General features: G+C 38.4%; 3 protein-coding genes and 1 non-coding gene across 4 annotated transcripts; 2 read left to right on the forward strand and 2 right to left on the reverse strand.

Annotated features, from left to right (window-relative positions):
• Nucleotides 1–421: 421 nt before the first annotated feature.
• Nucleotides 422–503, reverse strand: TRNAS-UGA (transfer RNA serine (anticodon UGA)). Its single transcript has one exon. It is a non-coding gene; the product is annotated as a tRNA-Ser (tRNA).
• A 66-nt stretch (nucleotides 504–569) lies between these two features.
• On the forward strand, nucleotides 570–4014 carry LOC131330238 (probable diphthine methyl ester synthase). The gene is made up of 6 exons (XM_058363746.1): nucleotides 570–903; nucleotides 1032–1156; nucleotides 1714–1943; nucleotides 2662–2701; nucleotides 2865–2956; nucleotides 3640–4014. The coding sequence occupies exons 1-6, from the start codon at nucleotides 754–756 to the stop codon at nucleotides 3831–3833; spliced, it is 831 nt and encodes a 276-aa protein (XP_058219729.1). The 5' UTR covers nucleotides 570–753; the 3' UTR covers nucleotides 3834–4014.
• Nucleotides 4015–4230: 216 nt separating this feature from the next.
• LOC131330239 (L10-interacting MYB domain-containing protein-like) lies at nucleotides 4231–7764 on the reverse strand. Its single transcript, XM_058363747.1, has 3 exons — nucleotides 7609–7764; nucleotides 5244–5576; nucleotides 4231–5168 (listed from the first exon to the last, which is right to left on the reverse strand). Exons 2-3 carry the CDS (start codon nucleotides 5574–5576, stop codon nucleotides 4560–4562), a joined length of 942 nt encoding a protein of 313 aa, XP_058219730.1. The 5' UTR covers nucleotides 7609–7764; the 3' UTR covers nucleotides 4231–4559.
• A 3065-nt stretch (nucleotides 7765–10829) lies between these two features.
• On the forward strand, nucleotides 10830–15908 carry LOC131330240 (endoglucanase 10-like). Its single transcript, XM_058363748.1, has 6 exons — nucleotides 10830–11309; nucleotides 12553–12836; nucleotides 13602–14039; nucleotides 14389–14530; nucleotides 15013–15179; nucleotides 15385–15908. Exons 1-6 carry the CDS (start codon nucleotides 11096–11098, stop codon nucleotides 15715–15717), a joined length of 1578 nt encoding a protein of 525 aa, XP_058219731.1. The 5' UTR covers nucleotides 10830–11095; the 3' UTR covers nucleotides 15718–15908.
• Nucleotides 15909–16678: the final 770 nt, after the last annotated feature.

The raw sequence follows: 16678 nt of genomic DNA on the forward strand, positions 1-16678 counted from the left end.
GACTTAAAAAGAGTTCTACTCAAACCCAAATAATGAAAATATTAGGGAAAAATGACGGCTCAGGATGTGTTTTGATAATTAATATCCGCCAAGGACAAACTAAGAACATTTGTTAATGCTGAAAATGTCCTGCGGGTATTAATTATCAAATCACGTTCTTAGCCGTCATTTTCCCAAATATTAGAGTGCCCTGAAAATTAGAATATGTGGGATGCTTAAGGCCCAGGCCTCTTGGGCCGGCCTTGCATGGGAAATAGAGTAATAATAATATTATTATTCTCATTGTCTCCATTTACAAATTTATAGCACCCAAAGATAGAAGGATTTTTATTTAATTTCTCAAAAAATTTAGCCCCAAGGGTTTCGATATTTTCTTTCCTTTTCTTACTAAGGTGAAAATTTGCCACCAAAAAGAACAAATCGTCGACAGCAGGGTTCGAACCTGCGCGGGCGAAGCCCAACAGATTTCAAGTCTGTCTCCTTAACCACTCGGACATATCGACGCTTGTTGATCAATCATTCTTTCTTAGTTATATAATTCATTAAATTTGAACTATGCAATTCCTTTCCCTGCAGGGTTTTAACGTTCGTCCCTTGCCAACCCAAACAGAGAAAGCTAGGGCTTTGTTCATCTTCGTCCGTAGGAGGAAGAATCAACTTAAAAGGAGAGAGAGAGAGAATTAGGTTTTTATTGGGTTTCCAGAGAGAGAGAGAATTCAGGGTTTTTGTTGGGTATTCAGAAAGAGGGTGGGGATGTTGTACATAATTGGTCTGGGGCTGGGAAACGAGAAAGACATCACCTTGAGAGGTCTTGAAGCAGTGAAGAACTGCAGTAAAGTGTACATAGAGTCCTACACTTCTCTCCTCTCTTTTGGTCTCTCCTCTGATGGCCTCTCCACTCTGGTTCGTACCCACATTCCATCCCCTCTTTTTTTTTTTTTCTGCTGAGCAATTTTTAGGAGGAAATCAAAGAAAACAAATGGGTGTTGGTTTTTGATCAATTCATGGTATGTGGTCTACTTGGTGTGCAGGAAAAACTGTATGGGAAGCCGGTAACGCTGGCAGATAGAGAAACTGTGGAGGAAAAGGCAGATGCTATACTGGCAGAAGCCCAAGAGTCTGATGTTGCTTTTCTTGTTGTTGGTGATCCTTTTGGGTATTGAACTAGGCTTGTGTTGTTTTTTGTAATTTTGAGTGTGTAAGTGATATTTGCCCACATGTTACTATTGTGGATGCATTCCTCTTGATTCATGACGCGTTTGGATGGAAAATTTATCTTTTTGGTAGTTTTCCAAATTTTGTTTGTCACGACGATATTTGTCAGATTCATACCATTCACGATTTATGCAAAATCAAAAATTTTTTTTTGGACTGGACATTTACAATGCATGAACTTCTATTCTTTAAGTTATGAAATTTTTGACTGAATCGTTTCGATTCCTGAATCCGATTCTCGATCCGAAAAAGATTACCTAAAGAAATTAAGTGATGAGATGTTTGGAAGATTACCTCCAAAGGATGGGGTGTTTATCGTTACATTGGTACTCATGCATGACAAATAATTGTGGAAGGGACAAAGAAAGGAAAGGGAAATATTGTCCGAGAACTTGAAATTCTACACGTTCTTCCCTATTTTCCTCCACGGGTGGTTTGTTATTGACTTCACTAACTTCCATTTCTCCCTTGCATGTTGGATGCTGATGTTAAACATAGAGCTACAACACACACTGATCTTGTTGTTCGAGCGAAGAAACTAGGGGTGGATGTCAAGGTGGTACATAATGCATCAGTTATGAATGCAGTTGGAGTTTGTGGTCTACAACTCTACCGCTATGGGGAGACAGTTTCCATACCATTCTTTACGGAAACATGGAGGCCCAGAAGCTTTTATGAGAAGATTCAAAGAAATCGCGCGCTTGGATTGCACACTCTATGCTTATTAGGTAAAATTACTGTTGTTATTTTGTATGGTGATGTTACATGTTACTGTGGTACGTCCCCCTTGTACCGTCAAAAAGAAGACATGGGGCACTTTAATGTTAACCATTATTTTTGTGAAGGTTCTTGCTGCTATAAATAAATTCAAATATCGTGGCTTTCTTAAATCCTTCACATAGATGCCATCGGTGGTTCTGTGAGTCATTACCATCATGCCTGCATCAGTGGTTCTGTGAGTCATTACCATCATGCCCTCTTTGTCTTTTCGCTGTTTGTATTGTATCATTAGAGTTCTCAATGGTTAATGAACTTGATGTATAAGTAAAAACTTGGATATCCAGATCTGAGAATATTTATTATTGAAGTAAGGAAGTAGTATGAGTTTCCTTTTATCATACTAATTTTGTGATTTATTTGTCTGGCTCCATAGCTTCAGATGTTTGAAGTTTGGAAGAATGAATACCCGTGTATCTCAGTTTTCCTAAGGTCGTCTAAGGTGGTTGATATTTGGATCCAATACCTTCATTAACTTGGCTGTTTTGAACAACAAGATTTCATGTCTTTATTTTGTCACTCGATGAGCACTAAATATATATATTTTTTCTCTCTGTGGAAAAGAGAGAATGATTTCCTCTTCAGATCTTTGCTGATTTTCTGGGAATGCACTGTTTTCCCTTGATATTTTGTGCCTATGTATAACTTTGCCAATGTCATAAAACACAGATATACGAGTGAAGGAGCCCTCGCTGGAATCTTTATGCAGGTCAGAACTCAGATGGATTGTATGCGTTCTATAAATCTATTAGGATATTCTTTCAATCTGCATCACCAGCTCCTCCTTTTATTTTGTCTTGCATTGTCATATGGTTGCCATACGATTTATTGGACTAGTTTCTACAATTGATCTGCCCTTGTTACATCTCCAGAGGAAGAAAGGAGTATGAGCCACCGAGGTACATGACGATAGGAACTGCAATTGAGCAGCTCCTGGAGGTGGAACAAATGTGTGGAGAGTCTGGTAGGTCCAACATTGCCCTTTTGTCCCCTTGCTCAATGTTATTTAGCATCTCTTTTCTTCATTTTCCTCTAATTATACTTTAGTTGGGGTGATTCAATCATTTTATGGAGTAAACTTGGCATATTGATTAAATCGGGCCATAAATCATAACCAAACGAAAGAAGTATTATGCTGTTTTTTTTATGGAATTTTTTTTTGCTGTTATTTTGGAAGTTTTGATTTACTTATCATACTCATATATTGACAGTACACAAAATGCAAGATTTTCCATGGCTACAATATACTAGTACTACATAAAAAACCCAGGATCCTCAGATTATCATATTCTAAAGGACGTTTTGTCATAGATTGCGCCATGAACATCTGATCGTGTAAAGTAATAGTTTGTTTTGGTGGGCTATTGTTCATGATCCGACATTGGTCGATCTCCTTTTCATTCCATTAAATTCATGTGTCCTGTGTTCTCGCTCAGAATAGAAGCCTCACATCAAATCTGTTACTGTGCGAGCAGTGAGGACAACTGAAGTAGAACAGGGGAAAAAAGAAAAGAAAAAAGACAGGAAATAATGCTCGACATTCTAGTTTGAGTTTCTTCAAAGATATTGTTTTGTTTAGGTTGTTTAGTGCTGGCAGAAGTCAAGAGTTATGAGATGAATCTTGAAAATCGTTTTTGTGGCTTGCAGCATACAAAGAAGACACTCTTTGTGTTGGTTTTGCCCGATTGGGAAGTGAAGATCAGATGGTTGTTGCTGGATCGATGAAGCAACTGCTCACCATAGATTTTGGGGCACCTTTACATTGTCTTGTTATAGTAGGTGAAACTCATCCGGTGGAAGAAGAAATGCTGGGTTTTTATACACTTGGAGGAGGAAACTAGTCAAGGACTGCATTGTTTTCTGTCCGACAGCGATTGACTTCTTCATAACTTCATTGTTGTATTGTTTTCCCTTGTCGGAAATCGATTCTTCTCCGCTTATGTATGAATGACTAGTTTCCTGATATTCCAGTGTCCACCAAAGAGTTGTTATCGTATGAATGACTAGTTTCCTGATATTCCAGTGTCCACCAAAGAGTTGTTATCGAAGCCCGCTATATTCTAGTAGCATTATGGTTTAAAATCGAATTTTTAGTCAATAATACATCCTTTCTTTGAATCGAGTAAATAATCGAACTTAAAATATTAACCAAGTGTCAGCTAAATTGCACCCTTATAAATCACATAGCTAACCGGTCATAAAAGGTACATGTAAAAAACCACTCCAGCAATTTAGACAAAACGAAGAACTCCAGTGCATGTGCGCTATTAGATTATGTACACTTCGAAATGCAAAGAGAAAAGGAAGACAAAATAACATTCTCAGTCAAAGTTACAAGACTTTGAGCACGAGTAACAGACAACCGGCAACCTATCTTAGTTCCAAAAAATTGTCGGATCATGCACAAATTTGCATAAAAAGCAATCTGCTGCTGTGAACTCTATCCTCTAGATCAGCAATTTACCAAAGCAAGTTCAGAAAAATTTACAAAAAAGCAGCAGCAGCAAAACTTTAGTACTAGACGGATATCTTTACACTATAAAGAAAGCTCAAGTTGTCAGCTTCAGTTAAGAGACGGCGGCAGTGCCACATTTCCCCTGCAACCATGTCAACCTAACCTTGTTGCTTTTAAGAGAGATAAATGTCTCTCTTAGATTAGGGTCCTCAAACAGGTCCAAGGCAGCAAAATAGAGACGACTATCGATTCCTTCCATTGTTTCAATCTCATCCAAGGCTTCTATGCAATTAGTTATCTTAAATCTATCATCTTGCTTGGATATTGCAGCTGCCCGCAACTTTGAAGCAGCAACCATCTCTAACATTGCTCCTGCCATGGCTTCATTCAGTTCTTGATCCCTCTTGGTTTGTCCAGAAGCGGGGCCTGCCTCTTCAGAATGCTTCCTCTTTCTCTCACCTACGTTCTTGCTTGATTTTTGCACTGATGGAGCATTTCCTTTTGTGAACTTTGCGGATGATGGAGTTTTAGCTTGTGGGGTCCCACCATCCGGACACGAAATAAACTTTTCAGGATCTTCTGTTCCAATAGACTTGTCGAATTCTTCATAGTGACTTGATTGGGCATATTTTCCGTCAGCTCCTGTGTCTGCAAATATCGTGCATAGTTGCTCGTAGATGGGACAATCCTTGATCTTGGTTGTCTCTGGCTTAGGTTGCACCTGCAAACTTCAAGTTTGTCAGAAAATGACATGAATGTCATTTATCTGAGGATGAATTGGTGAAAGGAAATTTACCCCAATGTCCTCCTCCCAAAGGTCAAACGCAATGCAACAAGAATCGTCCATAACAAAGTCGGTTTGATCAAAAGCAGACTTCACGCTATAGTAACGAGTCCGAAGAACATCCAGATGCTTCCTCAATTGATTGTTATTGAATTTGAGATCTGTTTGTTTATTGAATTCGTCCCGAATGAGGTTCCAGGTTTTCTTGTCAAATACATTGTTTGGTCTATTCCCCAGTTGGATCTGTTCGACAACCAAGTCTGCAAATATCTTATCAAGGGATGCTGTCCATCTAGTCCTTAAACGTTCTTGCCTGGGTTGGCGTTCATAGACTTCAGGATCCATCTAAATCAACAATAAAATGGTTAGAGAAGAGGGGAAACAATTCTGAAAGGAGAGAGAACCACAACAGAGCATCTGAGCATGGTCTCTATTTAAAGACTAAATGGGCCCTCTATTTCCAAATCCAGAGCACCAAGTAAGAATTACAACAACAAAAAAGAGCAAAAAATTACCTCTTAAGAAAATAATTTTCTAGAGTTATGACTGCCAGTAGCAGGAAGGTTACATATTCGAGTTTTATATAGGCCCTTATGTGTTCTATATCATCACATTGAACATATCCAATGACCACTGTTCATGCACATTTTAGTGAAAGGAGGAGACAATGAAGTACCTAAACAAACAAAACTACCTGATTGCCAATCACTAAGCCTTGTTTGGAATTTACACTCACAAATGCAAAATAAATCAACTAGACTGACAAAATACAACATTCAACACATGTAATGGGCTGAATGAAAATTTTGGCCAAGGATTTAGCTTCAAGCATGACGGACGCATACTTTATTATGGCAAAATGGCAACCCCGTTGTTTGTTTTTTTTCCTCTGTGTTCGAGTTTGGGTTAAGCTAGCTGATTGAAAAGTTAAACTAACATAGGTATGCAATAGACTACTAAAATACAAGCTCTTTATCACCAGTAGAACAACTGCGTTGAAAGATCTATAAAATATCGTCCAGCCCAAAAGATCAAACTCTTATACAGCTTGGTGACATTAGTATATACACCATACATTTGAATAAATGACCAAGTATAGGACAAACTAACGAATAAAGCTCATACATGTAGGAGATGTATGGCTTTTCCATCTAGCAGCATGCTAGAATATTGTTTTAGGAGTATTTCTGAACAATACTAGCAGACTAGCAGTATGTTAAGGACTTCATGGGATGGCAATAAGCAAAACAGAATGCTAGGATTTTATGACAATTGAATCCATTGGATGAGACAATAACATCATACACGGCTCCACAAGGGTCATAAACATTGCTTTCACAAAACTTATTGAGACAAGGCATAAACGGGGCAGAGTGCCCTCATAAGAAAGTCACAAACCCATTGAAAACCATGTTAATACTAAGATATAGGTCCAACACATTGTTGTTGTACAGAACACGGGAAATGAAAGGGAAATGGAACCATGAAATGTGGTCCAAGAATACAATTGGGAAAGGCAAATGCTATCGAACCGTGTGTATTGCAGGATTCGCTAACACTTCTATGCAGAAACACATATCTAGACATAGAATTCTTCACCTAAACTACTGGAAATATGAAGGATTTGACCTATATCTGTGCAAAACTAGTGAATGTGAACACATAGCGAGTCAGGGACTTGTCTCTTATTCAGGAAATGTGTTTTCAGTTCTGTGAAATACAACAGTACAATGAGAAACAAGCATTCAAGTGCCATCATAGAACAAACAAGACGATCTCTTAGCATCTTGGAATGTGTGAAAAGGAGACTTCTGATTTGGAATATGTACACAATACAAACTGGGTTTCTAGTCACTTAACCAAGAGTTTAACCAAGAGTGTAACAGATATCCACACACATCACAGAGTATGCAGAGGCAGCGGTACCGGTACTAACCTCTTAAGTCAAAACCCTTAAAAAGGATTTTGGCATTTCATTTTGAAGAGAACAGATTCATTAAAAAAAGAAAAGATACATTAAAAAGAGAAGATTTTTATGGTTGTCGAATTCGAAAGACCAAGAAAATTAAAAAATTTGAGGGTTCGACTCAAAAAAATGTCATCAACAAGAAAATTAAGCATTATGCGCAAATTTCTAAATGACAAAAGTGTTATTGCAAAACGGAAACTATATCATAATCACTGCCGGCGCTAGAACAAAACCTATAATACCAATGCTTCAGGCTCCCTTAAAAACGCTAAGAAAGAAGGACATTCAATTTACTTGGCTCAAGAGTGCACCTAAATTACACATACGAAGAAAAACAAAGATTTCGAACCCAGGAAAAAAAACAACAAACGGAGAGAGAGAGAGAGAGAGAGAGAGAGAGAGAGGTACCTATTCTGATCGACGCCAGAGCCGGCGATTGTCGCCGGAGCTTTGTTCAAGATTGAAGGTTAAGATTTTAGGGTGGTTCTGATTAATTTAGGGCTAGACAAAAGTAAACGTACAGTACATGCTTATGTTCACAAATTTTACCCTGCAACTTTTAAATTATACAGATTGACCCCTAAAAAACAAAAACTCAATTTAGGCCCGCATGTTGAAGACATGTCCCATCTCAGCAGTGTGTCTTCTTCTTTTCTTTTTTTCTTATAGTATTAAATATCGGGTAGTTGGGTCAGTTTGCACACATGAGACACATTTTAATAGACTAATTCCATTGTCTACTAGTAAGGAACTCAATTAAAATTGATGCAAAACCCCATGTAAATTGACCTCATAAAAGTTGATAGTACCAAGAAGATTTCAAATATGAGACCTAAGAGAACATAAAATCCTAAGTTTTAGGCTGTGATTACAAGGCCAACCTATTGGAGTTTCCCTACAGTATCTCATGATGTCCTTACCCAAATTTCTAATCCAATTTGAACAAAAATCTGAATGAAAGCTTTTAAACACTTCAATGGACAACATAAATATGACCAAAATGGTATACTAATGACATAGTTATATATTTGTAAGGAAGGAAATAATCTTGTAAACTCAATTCCTCGTTCTCTTGAACTCAATTTAAATTTGGAAGTTTTATTTTTATTTGATTTTTTTTCATATTTGTTAGTTTTGCGCCAAACTTTTGTGGGTTATTGATTTATTTCGACAAGAGAAATCGGAAAAGTAATTTTTTTTTTTACTTTTACCCAAGTATTTTGAGAAATAACTATTTTTTATCGCTAAAACTTGGTTATTTCTCAAAATACTTGGGTAAAAGTAAAAAAAAAAAAAAAATTACTTTTCCGATTTCTCTCGTCAAGACGAATCAAAAACCCATAAAAATTTGGCGCAAAACTAATAAATGCGAAAAAAATTCAAATAAGAACTAAACTCTCAAATTTAAATTAAATTAAAGTTAAGTTCAAGAGAACAAAGCCGTATATAAGTTTGAATCAATGTCCGAAGTGCCTTCTAGAAGGTTTTACCCATATTTTGATTTTGATTAAAAATTGTTGCTTATACAAAAAAAAAATAAAAAAAATTGATGGTTATATTCTCATGAATGATTTTTACAAAAAAGTGGACGAAAATCACCGGAAGGAGAGATTATATTACACGTCTTTACTAATGCCTCTGCCGAATGGGTGTAGAGCGGTTTCACTCCCAAATAATGTGGGACTCTATTTTCTTAACATTCCCTCCCACGTGCAGCCGCGTTTGAGGTCTATCACATGTGACCACTATCGTGGAGTGTGGATTGTAAATTACCATGTTAAAACATCCAACTCCAAACCAATCTCCAAACTAATTCGCAAAAAGTGGAGAGGTCGCCTAGGCTCATATACTAATTTTGGAGGAGATAATTACCGATGTAGGACAAATTCCAACACAGCCGTTCATTTAAATGGATGGCTTGGATCAAATCTTGGTGCATGCAAATCTGACCCTTCCATTACTCGCTCGGTTAAGATTCGAGCCGTTAATTATCGAGATAAATAACCCATCTGTACTCCTCAACCGAGAGATGCTAGGCAGCATCTCCCATCCCCATCAAAAAACACAAGCAAATGCAGCTAAAGAGTAAAAACACAAAAAGGAAGAAAAGTAAAGAAAGTAACGGAGAGGTAATGAATCATGAGAATTCATAAATTGTTTGTCACGCTACCTTGAATTTTCTGAAATTCTATAAGATTACCATATTACCCCTGGCCAAGCCACTGGCAACTGACAAGTATATAAATTGCAGGTGGTGGGAAAGCAAAAGTTTATGGATGAGTGGTCTCAATCCCAACCAACCAATTCGTCGGTGGGATGGTTAATAAGCGTCTGGTTCACTCAAACATGCATAGTCCCAAAGGTGATTCACCAATTACTGTTTTTCTAGACCAGCACGGTTGAAACATTATTGATTGCTTTCGGGACACTGTCGTGTGGTGCTTTAACGCTACACCAAACAGTTATTCACAACTGAAAGTATAAGTCCGACATGAATGTATAGTATTGAAGAGTGTTATGGCACCACATAACGGTGTCACTAGATCACTATAGTTAGAAAAAGAGATAGCTCCCCTACGCACTCAGTTACTAACTACTCCTACAATAGTATCCGTGCACTCCATCGTGAGCCTACAACCATGATCCAATCGTTCATGACGTAGGTTTAGAACAATGCTAGGTAAAATTATTTTGATTGAATATTGATTTATAGTATCAATTATTTTGTGAAATGTGCTTGATAAATATGTACGTGTCTTTTAATTTAGCCTGGTCACTTTATCAAACAAAATTTAATTGGCCAACGTACTCATTGATGTTCGCTCATCTTCTAACGATGAGTAAATGATTTAGATAAAATGTCACATAGATGGGTGTTGAAGGGTTAAAACATTAAGTGCTTTTAGAGCACCGCCACTTTTTAATGGTGCTCTAAATATTTTCACTGGCCACCATACATTCACACAATTTCATGATTCAGTGTATGAATTCCACATCAATGTGTGGTGATAGAGGCCGTTAGAGTATCGAGTGCTCTATAAGTACTGAATAATCACTTATTTGAAAGAGAGCCGATCCACTTTCAAAAAAGAAAAAGAAAAATGCTAATAACAGCCTAATGAGCTGTCAATAAGGTAGAAAAAAGAAGAAAAAAAGACACAATTTTCTATTTAAAAGTGCATCAAAACTATGCTACTGTTTTTTGTTTCTTGCCTTTTTGACACACAAATGGATTGTCAAATAGCATAACCGGGAAAAAAGAAGAAGAAGCAAATCCCAAAAGAGAGAAATTTCGGATTGAGAGATGCTGCCCGGGGGAGGTGCTTGGCAGCGGTGCTGAGCGGCTGATCAGATCGTTTATTTCAATACAAAATTTTAATTGCCCGTTGCTAAAATTAAGATCTGAGCCGTCGATTGTCGAGATAAACTGTCAGATCATCCGCTCAACACCTCTGCCCAGCATCCCGGGTCCGAGAATTTCACCGAAGGGGCGGAATTTTTGCTTATTATCCCACATTACCACAGTCAAGATTCTGGTCTCCCCGCACGAATCTCCGAATTGACTACTGCCTTCGCACAATCATTGGCCCACGCTTAAAACGACACCAAACCATCCAAAACCCAGAAAATCCAACAAAACCAAAAACAAATCCACGAAATCCAGAGGGCATTCCCGTCTTTTCAACCCAAAATACGGCAGGCTTCCCGTTTGTCGGTGGTTTTTTTCACCACCTTCATTATCCACCACATTCAAAGACGAACAACACATCCATCCCTCTGCTTCCAATCAAACAGAGGCCAATCCCAATTCGCATTGTCCCGTATCCCACACTTTTCTTCCACATTTACCCCTCTCTGTTTCAAAATTCCGATTAATTCCTGCTGAATTTGGAAAATGGGGGAGGGTTCGAGGAAGAAAGGGTTCTGTGGGTGGTTCCTTGTGTTGTTAGTTGCAGCTGTAATCGCCATTGCCGTTGTGATTACAGTGAGAAAGAGGAGCCAGAATTCTGAGCCCGAGTTGGGCCCTGTTCCTGGGCCTCCTGGCCAAGTTCAGAAGAAATATGGCGATGCTCTGAAAATTGCAATGCAGTTCTTTGACGTGCAGAAATGTATGATTTTCTCCCCTAACGATTTCCCATTTCTTGTATTTATGTTTCCGATTTATTTTGCGTTCCAGGTTTTGGTAAATTCATGATCAATTGCTCGTCATTGCGAATTTTGTTTTTTCGCTTTTCCCTGTTTCAATTTTACTTGTTGATTTGGAAATTCTCTGAATTTTTTATTTTATTTTATGAAAATGTACGTAGAGGAGGTGAATTTATTGGTTCTTTTCATTTTGTGATCTGTGCTCTGGCAAAAGTAATCTGAAAAATATTTTGAAAAACTGATTTTGAGGAGCTCTGTTTTAATGGCTTTTGAAGATGGATTCATGAATACCCGTAAGTACCTCAAGCCATATGTGTTGGGGTTTTCCCCTCGTTAAATTCTGTTCAAAAGAAGAAGAAGTAAAAAATGACGGTTTGTTGATTATTTATTGGCATGGTCAATGTTCTCGACGAGCTCTATTAAGTAAACGGTTCCGATCTGGACCGGACTGGTTGGAAGAAACTGGATGGGATACGACCCCGTTGCTCATGTATCTTATAGTTTGTCAGTCCTCCATGGAAACATACTAGAGCAAGATGACGAATCTGGAAGGAGGGCCTCTATTACCTCAGCAAAAAGTTCACAGATTACCGATCTCCTTGTAGAGCTTTGGAAAGAGCCCGTCGTGCCCTAGCTTGGGTAGCTCATATAGACTGCGACATTAACATTACATGTTGAACTTCACTACCATGCTCATCGCAAGGATAGATCCTTTGTAGTACATATTTTATAAACCATTTGTTAGATAACATAGTCCCACATTGGTTGGATATCGGACGGGTGATTGCTTAATGTGATGTACACCTAATAGTTTAAGTTTTGAGTTTGATCTAAAGGTTTTAAATGGTATCAAGATTGGTCTCATTTCTTCTCAAAATTCACACATCATAGTAATAGAGGCAACAAAAAAGTTGCACGATAGTAGACTGAAAGATAGGGTACCGTTATAGACTTCAAAAGGACTACACATGAATACGTGAGAAAAGGGTGTAAGATAACAGTCTGACATCGATTAGATATGAAATGGGTGATCACCTAGCATAATGACAGACGCAAAATCTTATAGCGGGGGACCAAATCACTTGTATTCATATATTAACAACAAAATATCATTCTTATATAATAATAACATAATTTTGAGGGCACATTTCTTCATAATGGATTCCTGATTATGGGTTCAAATGTTAATTTGGGTTTTTTTTTCAGCTGGTAAGTTGGTAGATAACAAGATATCATGGAGAGGCGATTCGGCTCTTAAAGATGGTAGTGAAGCAAAGTTGGATCTTTCGAAAGGAATGTATGATGCTGGGGATCATATAAAGTTTGGATTTCCATTGGCTTTCACAGCCACAGTGTTGTCATGGGCAATTCTTGAGTACGGGGATCAGATGCAAACTGTTGATCAGTTGGAACCTGCTCAAGACTCTCTTAAGTGGATCACTGACTACCTTATTGAAGCTCATCCTTCAGAGAATGTGCTCTATATTCAGGTCACTTTGATCTCTATTTCTATAAACTGTACTTATCTATTTGTAACCTACATCCGTACGACTGTACTCCCTGATGGTCATGTTTTATTAGTTTATTATCGCTGTCTAACATGGATATGGACGCGAGACTCTGATGCCATGCAGACATGCTGGTTTTTCATAAATTAGTTCACAGATACGTACAGTAGAAGTTATGCCTATGTTATAGGTTTGTTACGAATTCAGAATATTATTTCTATTGAATAAGGATAAAAAACTGAAAACATCTACATGAGCATATAAATCAACAGTTAATAAAGAAGCAATCATGAATTAAGCATCTTATGAAATTTTGGCTCTATTACCATAGGCATTTTGACCTCCCCGAACATATGACTGGCAAGTGTCGGACATGGCAACGAAAGGCCGGTTGATGTTTCCATGCTTCTTAGTTCGAAAGGTCACATTGCTAGATTCTAAAGCTTCTAACTTGCAAAATATCTACTAAAACTGCCTGTGATTTATGAGGATTGCATGTCAAGAACCCTTGAAAGTGTCTAGATAGTTCTATTGTTTTGAGTTTTGTAAATTTGTAAGAAATCCAATTTCTTTTGCGTGGACATGAAATATGTAAGATGGGAAATGTGTAATATATACAATGGATGTACTCGGTTCTGCCTGTTCGATAGATTTTTCACCAGTGAATTTATTGCTCAAAACATCCTAGTAAGAGCTAAGCTAGGCCAATAAATTCACATTTTTACCATTTTTTAAACTCTTATTCAGGTTGGTGACCCTGAAACAGACCACGGATGTTGGGAAAGACCTGAGGCCATGACAGAGAAAAGGCCTCTCATACAAGTAAACACTTCTTCTCCTGGAACCGAAGTTGCTGCTGAAACTGCAGCAGCAATGGCATCGGCATCCCTGGTTTTCAAGTCCTCCGACTCCACCTATTCAAGCACCCTTCTCAAGCATGCAAAACAACTGTTTACTTTTGCCGACAAACACAGGGGTTCTTACAGTGAGAGCATTCCTGAGGTCCAGACGTATTACAATTCAACAGGTTATGAAGATGAGCTATTGTGGGCGGCTAGCTGGCTTTATCATGCTACCGGGGATAAATCGTATTTTGAGTATGTGACTGGGGAAAATGGTAATGATTTTGCTAAGTTTGGAAGTCCAACTTGGTTTAGTTGGGATAACAAACTAGCTGGAACTCAGGTATATGTTCATATATCATAAAAAATTGATTTTAAAGCCTATCTAAGTATACTTTGTTAAAGCATGTTAGATTATTTTTGACCTCAAATATACTTTATTTGATGTAATTTTTACGTTCTTCCATTGTGATTTGAGGCTATGTAGAACATGATTGTTCAAGAAAAGTTTTTGCATCGAATATATGCGATCTAGAACATATTTAGGCTCCATTTGAATAGACGTTGATTTTAGACGAAAGGGATTTACAGTCCAGTTTAAAAAAAAGCTATTGAATATCCGGTTATGCAATTTAGAATTGGCATACACATTGCTTTTGGACTGAGTAACCACTTATGCGACTTTGATACAGGTATTGTTGTCCAGAGTAAGTTTTTTCGGTGAGAAAGACACCTCTAACTCAGATAGCCTCAACAAGTACAGAAAAACTGCTGAGGCTGTCATGTGTGGGCTCTTGCCAAAATCTCCATCAGCCACAAAAAGCAGAACAGATAGTAAGCTCATTTTTTCCCTGATACTATTTGAGTAATTGTGCTTAATTTCTTCTCTTCTCATTGCTCTTTCTGTTATTTTGAAAAACCTGTAGAGGTACTCAAATTGGATCAACGGTCGATTTCCATGTTTTTAACTCTGGTTGATTGGAATGGACCGTCACTAACGGTTTCACTTAGAAGTGGAATTAGTCTGAGTTGTGGGAGAAAACCAATTGGATGATCTTACTTGAGCATTGCAGGATCATTTTTATCAATTCACAGACACATGCCATCGGTGGACTAATCCGTCCATATCTAGTGTGTCACCTAATCCCATTTTACATAATGGACCATTAAATTGTGGTAATATCAATTGTCAAACCAAGGGTCATCGTATAAAGCCTTACAGGGGCATGAGGTTTATCCAATGTTGACATTTAAATAAATTACTTAAGTTTAGTCCTGGAATCTTCATGACTCACCACCATAATCTGTTGATGCAGATGGCCTGATATGGGTCAGCGAATGGAACGCGTTACAGCATCCGGTGGCTTCCTCATTCTTAGCTGTACTTTACAGTGATTATATGCTCACGTCTCGTACTGCAAAACTATCTTGCGGTGGAGAATCCTATGGGCCATCAGATATTCGAAAATTTGCCATTTCGCAGGTGTGCTTTTTGTCTCCATTTACCCTGTTTTTTGGATCCCCGATGTGTGTAGGGACTTGTGGTGAGTAAATGAAATGAAATGGACTCGTGAATATACGTTTTTTGCCTCCTCTCTTTTTGCTTTGCTTTACCTTTCTCTTCGTAAAGACCCCACAAAATCCATGATCGAAACGTAGTCTTCTAACATTGCATCATCTTTTTCTAGGTTGATTATATCTTGGGCGATAATCCGATGAAGATGAGTTATCTTGTGGGATACGGGGATAAATACCCAGAATACGTACACCATAGGGGAGCCTCAATTCCAGAAGATGCAACCACAGGTTGTAAAACCGGTTGGAAGTGGCTCAACTCAACTGACCAGAACCCAAACGTTGCGGTTGGAGCAGTTGTGGGTGGCCCTTTCCTAAACGAGACATATGTTGATTCACGGAACAATTCAATGCAGGGGGAACCAACCACGTATAACAGTGCGGTTATGGTTGGCCTTCTTTCTGGTTTGATCACCACCTCCTCAGTGGTTCAATCTTTCACCTAAGGTGGCCTTAAAAAACAACACGGTTGATTGTATCGTATATGCAGTTGTACGCACTATCTCTTCTTGTTGTGAGGTTGCATTAGAATGGTTTGATTGACACAGTGAAATTGGTAATTTGTATCTCCATTTATTGTAGAGTGTGTTCGTTAATGAAATCTATGTGTCATTTCTTTTGTGTAGCAGCGAATCCAGTGATACGCTAATCGATGCTTATTAGCAAAGCTTGAGAATGTAAATTGAATCAAGGAGGAGTAAAGTCAAAGGTGTAACGATGGTGTGCTTTGCAGTGGCATCACCGTGTGAGAGAGCAAAATGGCGCAAGGGCGCTTTTAGGTCCACTTTGGGCTTCACTTCGATTTGCTCTGTTTGGATCGGATGCGATAAACCGGTGCCAAAAGATGGACCGAAAAAGAGTTCCAAAACCTATTTTGGACACCGTTTTCTGTGGTGTCTATCGTCTTCCTCTTCTCATTGTTTTGGCATTGTCCGGTTTTGCATACACGAGTGTTCTAGGTCTGGTCAGAGCGTACCTACTATGAACTACGCTCCATTGATTTGGATGCATTGGATACAGCATTCCTATAACATGCACGCCTTACAGAGATCAGGACATCAAGAATAGGAGAACTAAAGCCTGAAAATAAACACTGAAATCTCCAAAAATAACCCAGGGCTACATGAAACAGAATACACACGACAATGGCATACCCGGCTAGCCTACAAAGCGATGACTTGCACGAGCCGATAAGGGGACATTGACATTTCTTGACATTACTATCCCCATTCAACACGGACGTGGGAGAGATCATCACAAAAGCAAACCGCTCGGAGCAACCCAGAAAGCAACAACACGAACTGCCTGTTTCTCAATCACTTTCTTAAGATGATAGATGTGAGGTGGGCCGAGAAAAAAGTTATTACTACTACTACACATGTTGCATAATCGAACATGAGTCCCACA

This window comes from Rhododendron vialii, chromosome 6a, assembly GCF_030253575.1.
Source record: "Rhododendron vialii isolate Sample 1 chromosome 6a, ASM3025357v1".
Lineage (NCBI taxonomy): Eukaryota > Viridiplantae > Streptophyta > Magnoliopsida > Ericales > Ericaceae > Rhododendron > Rhododendron vialii.

What these genes read in the sequence shown, in the direction of transcription:
- LOC131330238 (XM_058363746.1), top strand. Translation starts at nt 754, where the DNA reads ATGTTGTACATAATTGGTCTGGGGCTGGGAAACGAGAAAGACATCACC. An exon ending in CTGATGGCCTCTCCACTCTG is followed by an intron (nt 904 to 1,031) that starts GTTCGTACCCAC and finishes CTTGGTGTGCAG; the next exon opens with GAAAAACTGTATGGGAAGCC. An exon ending in GCACACTCTATGCTTATTAG is followed by an intron (nt 1,944 to 2,661) that starts GTAAAATTACTG and finishes CATAAAACACAG; the next exon opens with ATATACGAGTGAAGGAGCCC.
- LOC131330239 (XM_058363747.1), bottom strand. Translation starts at nt 5,576, where the DNA reads ATGGATCCTGAAGTCTATGAACGCCAACCCAGGCAAGAACGTTTAAGG. An exon ending in TTTGGGAGGAGGACATTGGG is followed by an intron (nt 5,169 to 5,243) that starts GTAAATTTCCTT and finishes TGAAGTTTGCAG; the next exon opens with GTGCAACCTAAGCCAGAGAC.
- LOC131330240 (XM_058363748.1), top strand. Translation starts at nt 11,096, where the DNA reads ATGGGGGAGGGTTCGAGGAAGAAAGGGTTCTGTGGGTGGTTCCTTGTG. An exon ending in CACAAAAAGCAGAACAGATA is followed by an intron (nt 14,531 to 15,012) that starts GTAAGCTCATTT and finishes CTGTTGATGCAG; the next exon opens with ATGGCCTGATATGGGTCAGC. An exon ending in GAAAATTTGCCATTTCGCAG is followed by an intron (nt 15,180 to 15,384) that starts GTGTGCTTTTTG and finishes ATCTTTTTCTAG; the next exon opens with GTTGATTATATCTTGGGCGA.